The 12,439-nt window shown below is 35.8% G+C and overlaps 1 protein-coding gene across 5 annotated transcripts in view; it reads right to left on the minus strand.

Moving 5' to 3' along the window:
- The window catches only part of LOC136035033 (SLIT-ROBO Rho GTPase-activating protein 1-like), a 239,328-nt gene that overhangs the window by 131,648 nt on the left and 95,241 nt on the right, over window positions 1-12,439 (minus strand). For all 5 annotated transcript variants that reach the window (XM_065716632.1, XM_065716633.1, XM_065716631.1 and 2 more), the window contains one exon: window positions 3,805-3,988. In XM_065716632.1, coding sequence (XP_065572704.1) covers window positions 3,805-3,988 — 184 coding nt within the window. The remainder of the gene's footprint in view (window positions 1-3,804; window positions 3,989-12,439) is intronic.

Genomic DNA, 12,439 nt, shown 5'->3' on the forward strand with positions numbered 1-12,439 from the left:
TGTTAATTTACATGGATAAAAATAGACAAATTTATGCAGGGCGAGGCCGAAGAATATTTTTAAGCAAGTCTCGTGCTTTAATAGGCGCAAACGCAAGAACTGAAAAATAGTTCGCACCAGGTGACACCCGCAACGCATTGAGGAAGCCTGCCACATTTGACACGGAAAAGTACGACATGGTAGAGGTGTGTCACACGTAGCGAAGCTAATAGTGCCCCCGAGCTGATGAAGAGTGACAAACCCCTCACTCAAATCAGGATGGACAGAAGTCACTAAAACTGCGACATTTCAGGGGCTATGTCTCGAAAACTTGGTCCGTAATATAGTTTTTTTTGTTTCTTTCTGTTTCCCTTTGAAGTTTGAACCGTTGCCCAAAGTCTGGATCTTAGGGGCTGAGGAATGACAAAAGGAAAGTAATTGAAAACTATGCGTAAATTTATAGAAAAACCGTGACACGACAGATTGTTCAACTTCAGGCAGATGACTATTAACTCAAACTCACAAATCTGAAGCCTTCACGCATGTAATCTAAGCCACCTTTTGACAAGTCGGAAATTAAACTTCCTGGAGCGAACACATGGGTTTAATTGACATGGAAGTTTCGTCTAAGATGTCAAGCCAATGTTTTAAGGGCCTTTGCTTTCGTGTCGAAATTACTTCTTTTTCTTGCGGTGGACAACCAGGGCTTTGACCCAAACCAATTTGTGGTTACAACTAAACCCATCGCTGATCTTCTTTTTAAAGCCGTTGCAAACTCATCTTTGAAGCACTAATTAAAAAGGAAAAAATACCAAGCCGAAAGCGTGACTGGATTCGTATTCTTTTTGCCTATTATTTCTTCCACCTTTGCCCCCTTTGCCCCCTTTGCCATTTCATGAATCTTATACCACAGGTAGGCCTAAATTTAAAAACAAACAAAATAATTCAACTAAAAGTAAACAGCAACTAAACTTAAGACGAACAAAAATTTCTTCAAATGGAGAAATGAAACTTGAAACAAGCAGAAATGACATGAACAATTAAATCATAGCGAACATTATCTGACTAAAACAAGTACAGGGTAGCTGTCCCTCTAAAATACGTCTAAGGCTATACTTTTGTTTGTGCTTGAACCAAAGCCGGATTGATACGTTCATTTGGCCGCTTTATTTTCTAGTCATTTAAAAGAGACGGATTTTAAGGGAGAAAGTTGTAAAAACGAGGACCATAACAGAATGATAAAACAAGTCTGTTATTGCAAATACAATTTTTTTTTTTTGAATTTTTGACAAGTATTTCGATTTTTAAGAACATTATGCAATAAATAAAACAAAACAGGTCAAAACGCATATTACTTTCATTAAGCAACCACTTCCATTTAATTGAAATGAACTGAAATGTGTATCCAAACATCCAAAAAACAGTATTTTGAACAATCTTGCAGAACAAAAAATTGAGAAATAACGAAAAAAATCGGGGATTCCCAGAAAATCCCAGCTTGTTAAACAACATTGACGAGATAGGCTTGGTATGTAAAGCGTTAAAGCCCAAATGACACGGGTCCTCAGGGAAGGATGAGGGTGGCAGCCCATCACTTGTTTCTGGTAATTTATGTCCATTTTGACAGTAATTTATTCATTAATTATAATATATGTTTGTCTTAATATGGCTTCTTAAATGAATTTATTTCTGCTAGTTTTTAATTTTTAAATGGGTCTTTACATTTCGTCTCAAGAACATCCCTTGTTATTAATCTAATTAATTAATTAATCTTCTTAATCAATTGATTAATCAATCTTAACTAAGTAATTAATTAACATTTTAATTAATTAATCTAATCAATTATTAATCTAAATAACATAATTCTTATAAGACGTCAGTGCCCAATATCACTAAACTGAAAGGATACACAGTGCTTTGGAAACTATTAACTCATGTTGTGATTCGACAAAACGAAGAATGGGATTTTTCCAGAACCGTTAAAAAGTCCGCAAAACGTTCTTTTCGTCTGGTATGTAACATAAATCGATCATCCATTCAATAAAACATAAGGGAAAGCTTAGTGGTAAAGCCAGTAAAGGTGGGGAGGAGATGTCCGTAAATCCCCTTGTACGCAGTACTGATTCGTTCAATTTCCACCTAAGGTCACTCTTTAATTTCATTTGAAAAATAACAACAAATTTCCTTTTTTTCTAATTTAATTTGTGTCCTGAATGAATTTATATTAGGTTTCAACCAACTTAATTGGGTTTCAAACATAATGAGCATATGGTAGATGTTCGTTACCTTAGTTATCTTATTCGGATAGACATATTTCGGCAACAAGTACCGTTTACGGTTGACTAGAAAAAAGAAAGCTACTCTGAGTAGCGGGGAGGCTCTCCAAATTTTACTCCCTCCCCTTTAGACATTTTTTCCTTAACAATCCCCTTATAAACTGAATAAAAATCAGCAATAAAAGAAGTAAGATAGCATATTTATGATTTTTAGATGAAATAAGGTTTATATGATCCCCTGAAACATGGGATTTTGTAAGAGGACAGCAGGTGCGGCTTTCACCAAAAAGACGAGAGACTTCTTTCCAATCAGTAGTTTTAGATCTGTGCAGTCGCCTAGTAAAAATTATAATATTAGGCTACTTATGAGTCTCCCTTTGACAATGATCTAAACTTGCTTAGAAAATGGGGAAATTTTCCTTTCTTCTCCGATTTTCAGCCAATTTACAACATATTTTTATATTAAAAGAGAAAAATGTAAAGCAAGTTTCAAAAATGTAACTAGATAGATGGATATAGGTGAATCTCAACTAACACCAAATGATACCAAAATATTTTTGTTCCATGGGAAAATTATAAAAATCAGAAACATGAAAAATAAAATAGGATAATTACTAGAAAGAATTCTAAAAAAATTCACCGGCGTCACATCTTTTTTACATTTCCAGAATCCCCAGGTGATGATAATGATGGGAAATTTACCGTTGGCATTCTTGGGCGTTTAAACCTAATTTCTAAGACACACATTAATCAATCTAAGCCATATTTAATCTATCAAGAGGATAATACACGTTAATTGACAACGTCAAAAGTGAGCCAAATTGATTCGAACACCTCAATTTCAAGACGCTATTTGAAGGTTATATTAATATACACTACTGTGGCATCTCAATTTTAGCTGCACCCTTTAAATACCTACCGTTTAAAAACACTCTACATTTCATTTATTTGTTTTTGGTGTCTCATCAGAAAAGACCTTACAAATTATTCTACTTTCCCTAGCACTGTAGTGAAAATATGTAACGGGTCTATGGTCATACCCACACAGGGTCATAGGTTTGAATCTTTTAAAAAAAAGTTTTCAACAAAAATATCTTCCCAGCCATTTAATGACTAAAAAGAACGTCAATGCGGGTAGGCCCAGCCCCCTCAAATTTAAATCATCAACACAGTCTTGAGCCTTGAGTCACTATTATTAATTAGGTGGGAAAACATAATTGTCTTGCAACCTCGTGGGGGCCCAAACTCGGATATATATGGGCACTTTACGAAGAAAGATCTTGGTTACAAGTTAAACTGATCCAAAAACTGTTTCCTAATTTCCTTTACTTGACTTGACTTAAGTCTCCTGCCGGGCACTGCTCGGTGTAGAGAGTGACGTCTGCCTCCTCCACCCACTTCGGTCCATGGCGAGTATTTAAATTCCTTTAGAAACTCTAAAAAAAAAGTCTCTAAGAGTTTCTAAAAAAGTCTAGAGTTTCTAAAGGAAACGTAATTTCCTTTAGAAACTCTAAAAATAGAACCTAACATTGAAAAAAGGGACACTCACTTTTGTTTTTGTTCCCGATGTCTCATTAGAAGAGATCTCGCAAGTTTGTCCAGCTGTCTCCCATACTCAACTTCGACTTCCGCTCGCCGTCGATAATATTCTTGGATCTCTAAGGTGATAGCAACTTGTGTCTCAACACGAGAGTCCAAACATTTCAACTGCTCTGTAAACTGGCTCCGAATTTCTAAAATATATGTATACCATTAATCCAATAATTCACATTAGTCCAATTGAAATAAATCTCTATAGATAGACGCATATAATTGTCAATCTCTCGTCTCTTATTATGCTGTTTTGTTTTTTTTTTTTTTTTTTTTGTTTTTGTTTTTTTTTAGTGCCATGATTATTTCATAATTTCTTACCAGCTTAAGTTTTATTTACGTAATATGTAAGTTCATCACTTCTGCTAATAAAACAAAACCTTGTTTAACCATTATCTTATATATCTTATATATAATATATCATTATCTATCATTATTATATCATTATCATTATCATTATTATATTATATATCATTATCTTATATATCTTATTCGGAGCACCAACAGTAGATTTTTATTAATGCTACACAGGATGCTATTTCTCCAGACCGAGTTCCTCGTCTGTATATTGTTCCTAAACAAATTCTGCAGCCGAAGCAAACCAAATATTCGGAGTGGGTGTTTTAACGCCACCGCGGTTTTCTGCCACTGTATGTTTTCCGCCACCCAGGAAATCTTGCATCATCAATAGACAGGTTAGGTTATGTTAGTCTATGTCTATATCTATGTTTTTGTCTATATCTGTGTCTATGGCTGTTCTTATGTCTATGTCTGTTCTAACCTACCTGAATTAAAAGGTAGCGGAAAAGCGCGGTGGCGTTAAAACACTGCTACGAAATATTCAGCCACACAAAGGCATTTTCTGTCATCTGGCAAAGCGAAACTCGGTAGCAGTGTTTTAACGCCACCGCGGTTTTCCGCCACGATATGTTTTCCGCAACCTTTTAATTCAGGTAGGTCAAAATAGACAAAAACATAGACATAGACATAGACTAAGCTAACCTAACTTGTCTATTCTGACCCAACTAATCCTCTTGATGATGTAAGGTTTCCTGGGTGGCGGAAAACATACGGTGGGGGAAAACCGCGGTGGCATTAAAACATCCAATTCTAAAACTCAGTAGTTGAATTATAATTTAACTCATCTCCATAATCTGGCTTAAAAGTTGTCAAGAGATCTACATTCACCCACGGCAGACTGGAGTCTCTTTTTTTCAGCCTCTTAAACAGTCTAGGACATCAAAATAAAGATATATTATTTTCCCTGGAACCATCTTAAGTGTATTTATATCTAGAAAGCACAATTTTTTGAGATTTTTCTTTTTGTTTGCTAAAAATTAGTTTTCAGGGGAGTGTCACATTTTTACCGGTGTTGCCACGTCAAACCGTGAAAATAAATGAGCAAAACTAATTGGTTACATTTTTACATTTGACAAGGATTTTTGTCCGTAAAAATTCCAACATTAACAATTTTGTTGATTTCCAAACACACCTACACCTTCAAAGGAAACTACACCTTCTTAAAGTATTTGGAGCCATATATTTTCAAACAAAACGAGCTAATGTAAGTAAGGAGCGAATCGGCCCAATAGTTACCGAAATTCTAAAAAAAAATTTTGACAACAATAGATACATAAAAAGAACTATCTTTTATGCTAATTTACTTCCTACAAAAACCAAGCTAATACCTTTACAATTAACACACTCTTATCATCTTCAAAATAAAATGGTTTAGTTAAAGTTTTCTAAAAACCGCTAGGTACTTCTTTCAGAAATCATAGTCTATTCATAGTCTTCAGTAATTTATCTACAACTTAACAATTCCCATATTTCAAAAACTCTTTAGCTACAATATCCAACTGAGCCCTAATTATTTTTTAGTCCTTTTAGTACTGTCTCTATTCTTCCTCGCAAAATAAACCTCCCTTCACTTCCAAATAGTCATGAACTTCTTCATTCTTTTTGCATAATTTCCTGTAACTTTACCGCGGTTTAAAACATTCTCAAAATGTTCTGTCTATCTCTCTTAACACTGTCCTTATCACTAATTGAAGACCCCTTCCAATCTTTAACTGGGACAATTCCAGATTGACTATTCCCTTTTAATTTTTTATCATCCCAACACGATATTTTGCTATTATGCCGACTGACTGTATCTTCTATATCTTGGGCAATTTTACCCAAGGCCTCCACTTCATACTTTCTTTTTCATATTCTGATGCTTGCTCTACTTTCCTTGCATCCCTTTTATTAATAATATAAAAAACCCCTTATATTAATACAATAATATTCCTAGTTGTATTTCTAACTTTCTTCCTTAAGATACCATCTGCTACTTCACAAACTATTATCCTCAGTAACAAAATAACAACCGAGCAACATTGATAAATACTGTGGACTAGTTTTTTTTACAGTTTTAGTGCGACATAATATACATAAATTCTTACTCGAGTGCCTTGATTACGGATTTTAGATAGAACAATAAATTTGGTTGGCATATAAATGGTTCAGCCGTATTTGGAAGACGCTTAAAACTACCCGTGCCATAAATCTTATTTGAGTGTAACATTTGACTACTATGTGAATTAGCTGCGCAAACACATGCACACTAATGGAGGAAGCTTTTTTCAAGCACCCTCGCGTGACCATTCCCTTCTTACTTCAGACCCTAAACATTACATTTCCAGTCCCAGCAACACCACTCTTCTTAATTTCACTGTAATGATAGCAGTACTCTAATCACAACTGCAAGTAAGGGTGTCCGCACAAGATCTGTTTCGGTACCCATTGTCCTAACTCCAAGAATAGAAAAACTTTGTCCTAACCCCTCGCCTTTAGAAAATCTGATTATTAGTTGACTAAAATAAACCGCTTTTCCAATCTAGACCCTCACCCTTCAAAGATACGCCGATTCCCTCTTCTAAGGGCCAGATCTGTGACCACCTATGACTATTGCGCGTTTTAAAGCCTATATAATTTATCCACATTAGTTTTCTTCAGCAAAGGAAACTGGGTCTGACTGCTTTCTCGTAAGAAATCAAACAGTTCGCGATAACGAACAGTAAGTAAGGAAAGACCCGGCTCAATAGTAACCGAAATTCTAAAAAACGGAATTTCGATATCTATAGATACATCAACAGAACATGATTTTATGCTGGTTTTAAATATATAAGTTTCATAAAATTTAATCCTACCCATCAAAAGTTACGAGCCTGAGAAAATTTGCCTTATTTTCGGAAAAAGGGGGAGCCACCCCTTGAAAGTCATAGAATTTAATGAAAATGACACCATCAGATTCAGCGTATCAGAGAACTCTACTGTAGAGGTTTCAAGCTCCTATCTGCACAAATGTGGAATTATGTATTTTTTTGCCAGAAGAAATATCATGGGTGCGTGTTTATTTTATTTTTTCCAGGGGCGGTCGTAGCGACCCAGTCGTCCAAGAATTTCACAAGAGGGCTCATTTAAACGGAAAACAAAAGTTCTAGTGCCCTTTTTAAGCGACCAAAAAAATTGGAGGGCAACTAGGCCCCCCCCAAGCTCATTTTTCCCCTAAGTCGCCGGACCAAAATTCTGAGATAGCCATTTTGTGTTTAACATAGTCAAAATATGTAATAACTATGTCTTTGAGGACGACTTAATCACCCTTACAACGAACAGAACGAACGAAAACTTAGAACGAACATAAATTATTCCGTATATAAAAGGGGTTGTACCGTCCTCAACGCCTCGCTCTTTACGCTAAAGTTTTTATTGTTCTAAAAAGCAGAGTTGTGACAATGAGTCAAACTTTAGCGTAAAGAGCGAGGCGTTGAGGCGGGGACAGCCCCTTTCATATACAGAATAATTTCTGTTCGTTTTAAGTTTCAATATTGCTCCTTATTTTAAGTTGAAAAAACTTGTTTTTTTTAATTTAATCTCAACTAATACGAATCTTACCAACATAAATATGGAATGATGACTAAGACGATCAACAAAACGAAAGTCAACGAACAGGAATATTTCCTTTGCAAACTTGTTTGAGGAGGAAATTAGCTCGCGCCTAAACACTCAATGAAAAAAAAAAAAATAATAAAAATACTTGTTGTTCCTAACATTCCAACAGTTTCCGTGGGATTACACAGATGCATGCTTTTTGGTGTCTTTCAAAGGCAACCGAATGAATACCTAGGATATTGGAATAGGACTTCGTATAGACAGCTTGAGTTCCAGCGTCACAAAAGATATCGTATCTTAACAAAGCACCACTATCTGTCACCATTCTGCACCACATAAACAAAAACTTTGGCCCTAATAGGCCCACTACACTATTGAGCGACGAAATAACCAAATAGCTTAAAACTTTAAAAAAAGCAGCAAGATTCCGATTTCCCAACATCCTAATCGGTTATTTCATTTCTGAAATAACCAAACAGCTTAAAACTTAAGAAAAGCATCAACATCTCAATTTCTGGGGATATACGAACAAAGGGTTGGTAAATTGAGAAATATACGGACAAAGGGTTGGTAAATTGAGAATTTACTTATTTACATACAGTAATACACAGCTGCGCACCAATTTTCATGCGGGCGAGTGAGTTACTACCTCCCCCTGAAAAAAACGTTGGGCTAGGTCGAAGCTCTGAAAAGTATTTTTAAGGCCATAGTTTTCAGCTTTTACTGAGAGACCCTCCAGATCTATCTAGTCTGAATATTGGGAGCCGGAGTTTAGCCCCCGGAAAATATCCCCCTGCCGAAAATACCCCCTTCCACGGCTCACTGGTCCTTTTCGACTACTAAATCAAGAACTAACTCTCAATTTCTGACATAATGAGCACCCTCTGGAGTTTCTGCGATCATGAGGTGGAGGTGATGATGAGGAAGGAACAGTCCTTTTCCTATACCGAACAGGTTTAATGTTACTCCTTACTTTCATAACAACAGCGTAGACCATATATATTCCCAGAAATCAAGAGGGATTAAACACCAATTTAACATTTTTGATCTGTTTTTTAAAGTTTTTGGTGCCCCCACTCCATCAAAGAAATAGCCCCCCAAAACGAAAGTCCAGGATACCACCAGGGGATTATATAAATTTATATCTCCAACTTCCCCTCGTCTGTTCCTTAGAACTAATTCTGTATTTATCTGAAGGATCAATGAGATTTGGGATGTTTTGGCACTACATGCACCCTTTGAGGCGTCTCCCTAACTACAAAAGAATCAGGTTAGTTAGGGAGCGAGAGAGATACCTCAAAGGGTATTCAGATAAATACAGAATTAGATAAATACAGATAAATACAGAATTGGTTCTAAGGGAGAGGCGAGGGGAAGGGGGAGGTAGAGATCGTAGTATAATCCCCGGGGCCGTATCCAGGACTTTTGTTTAGGGGGTTTTATGGGCGGGGAAGGGGGAGGTTGATACGAAAAAAGTTTAAAAACACATCAAAAATGTGAAACTGATATTTCCTCCTGATTTCCGGAAATATTACTGGTCTACGCTACAGTATGGGGTTTATCATCTATACTCATGTTAATTTTTGCTCGTTTTTGCGTTTGACTCGGCTATTTATTGTAATTTCTGTTCGTTTTGAGTTTCATTTATTTATTTATTGTGATTTGTGGTATTTTTACGCTTGGGAGATTATTTGGATTTATTTCTGCTCCTTTTGGCTAAATGGAGCTCTTAACTTTTTTGGAAAAACTTGTTTTGTGAAAGTTTTTTTTTCATTAATCTCTACAAAGAGCGGCTTTTTGTTGAATATGCTTCTTATTTCACCTGCATCCCTCAAAACTTTCTTAAGACCTTTAAAAGGGACAACAAATAATAATTTATTTCTTCTTACCCACAAAAACACTATAAAAGTATTAAAATGTGGAGTAAAAACAATGAAATATACACAAAAATGCAAAACATACGAAAAACGAAAAATAATGACTATAGAAAAATTTGGAAATAATAGAAGCAATATCAATAATGGATAATATATAAATACAAATTTGTATAATATAAGAATAATGGAAGCAACATCAAATAAAACGAAATGGTGAGGGTTATCATAAACGTGCTGAGCTAAGGCCGAATCAAAAGTTTCAGGCCTTTGGGTGGCTTTATGGCTTTGTCTAATGATGATTTGGATTTTCAATAGCCTCTCTCCTAGTTGTTGGTGGGTCCTCCCAATATAGAAACAACTACAAGAACATGGGAGTTCACGCAGGCCGTTACCAAAAATGGCAGTTGTATTTTGACATGCATAACTAGTGTGGTCTTATAAATTATTTAGAAGGGTTGCCAGATCGAGTTCGAATATTAAGAGGAGAGTCAGAGGGAAGCCTACACCAATGTTATGAATCATTGACAGTAATAAGAGCTACTTAATAATAAGTCATATTCCACTGTAGATAAGCTCCTATCTACAAAAATGTGGAATTTCATATTTTTTGCCAGAAGACAGATCACGGGTGCGTGTTTATTTGTTTGTTTTTTTTCCCCAGGGGTCATCGTATCGACCAAGTGGTCCTAGAATGTCGCAAGAGGGCTCATTCTAACGGAAATGAAAAGTTCTAGTGCCCTTTTTAAGCGACCAAAAAAATTGGAGGGCACCTAGGCCCCCTCCCAAGCTCGCTTTTCCCCAAAGTCAACGAATCAAAATTTTGAGATAGGCATTTTGTTCCGCATAGTCGAAAACCATAATAACTATGTCTTTGGGGATGACTTACGCCCCTACAGTCCCTGGGGGAGGGGCTGCAAGTTACAAACTTTGAACAGTGTTTACATACAGTAATGGTTATTGGGAAGTGTACAGACGTTTTCAGGGGGATTTTTTAGGTTTGGGGGATGGGGATGAGGGGAGGGGGCTATGTGGGAGGATCTTTCCTTGGAGGAATATGTCATAGGGGAAGAGAAATTCAATGAAATGGCGCAGGATTTTCTATCATTACTATAAAAACAAAACAATGAAAAAATAAACATGAAAAAGTTTTTTTTTCAATTGAAAGTAAGGAGTACCATTAAAGATTAAAAAAACAAGCGATTATTAAGCATATGAAGGGTTCTAAAAATATTTTAGCATAAAGAGACGGGTATTTAGGAGGAGATAAATACCTCGCTCTTTATGCTGAAGTATTTTTAGTAATTTCAACTATTTATTCTACGGCCTTTCTGATTCAGGGGTCATTCTCTGTAGAATTGGGACAAAACTTAAGATTTAGTGCAAAGAGCGAGGTATTAACGAGGGGACAAATCCCTCATATACATAATAAAAATATAAGAATATAAAAGTTTGTTACATAAGTTAATTCTTACGTTACGTATATTCTTTACTAATAAAAACGTTCGTTAAAAATTAAAAGTTCTAGTTGCCGTTTTAAGTAACCGAAAAATTGGAGGGCAACTACGCCTCCTTCCCAACCCCTTCTTTCCCAAAATCGTCTAATCAAAACTAAGAGAAAGCCATTTAGCCAAAAAAAGAATTGATATGCAAATTTCATTTTAATAATTTATGTGCGGAGAGCCAAAATCAAACACGTATTAATTCAAAAACGTTCAGAAATTAAATATATAAAAAGTAGTTTTTTGAACTGAAAGTAAGGAGCGACATTAAAACTTAAAACGAACAGAAATTACTCCGCATATGAAATGGGTTGTCCCCTCCGCAATCCCCCGCTCTTTACGCTAAAGTTTGACTCTTTGCTACAATTCTACTTTTTAAAACAATTTAAAACTTTAGCGTAAAGAGCGAGGGATTGCGAAGGGGCAACCCATTTCATATGCGGAGTAATTTCTGTTCGTTTTAAGTTTTAATGTCGCTCCTTACTTTCAGTTAAAAAAAACTTTTTTTTATTATTTAATACTAAAAGGGTTAAAGACTAATAAGACCCCAGGGGCTCATAGTGTGATAAATGAGTTTCTTAAATATAGTGGTTATGAGGTTAGAAATAAGTTGCTTAAGATTACGAATATGGTTTTTGAAAAAGGGTAAGTGTCTAGCGATTTTAGGAAGACCTAATTAAACTCCTGTATTACAAAGGTGATAAGAGTGAATGTAGTAATTACAAAAAAAAATTATTTATAGTATTTACAAAACAAAAAATTGTTTTGAGTTCCCGACCGTACGTCAAAAAGTAATATATGTCAAAAGTAATCCCGACCGCATGTCAAAAAGTCAGCTGTACAACAAGTAAGGTTCCTTCCCACTTTCTAGTGCTATAACGAGAGAAAGGTTGAAATGTCTAGGGAACGTCTAGGGAACGTTTTGCAGATGAAGGATGCCAAATTACCGAAGACTGTCCTTTTCGACCATTTAGGGCTAAATGAAAAGCAGGTCGTTTGGAGCGGGAAGATGTCGTAAGGAAATATTTAAAGAAAATGGAAACTTCCCGGGAGGGTGTAAAGAGGGAGGCTTATATATTGGAATGGAGGAGGAGTGTGCGTAGCTCTGTCTGCCCCTGGTGATTTGGTGCTGCGGTGAGTTATTAGGAGTAGCAATAGCAGTATTTTTAGTCACCTGATTTTGGGGTTTATCTAAATTTTAAAACAGAGTGTACTACAATTTTGTATCATATTTTAAAAATTTCAGTCAACCAAAATTTTAGGAAGAAGGCACATCCGATCT

This window comes from Artemia franciscana, chromosome 13 (assembly GCF_032884065.1).
Source record: "Artemia franciscana chromosome 13, ASM3288406v1, whole genome shotgun sequence".
Taxonomy (NCBI): domain Eukaryota; kingdom Metazoa; phylum Arthropoda; class Branchiopoda; order Anostraca; family Artemiidae; genus Artemia; species Artemia franciscana.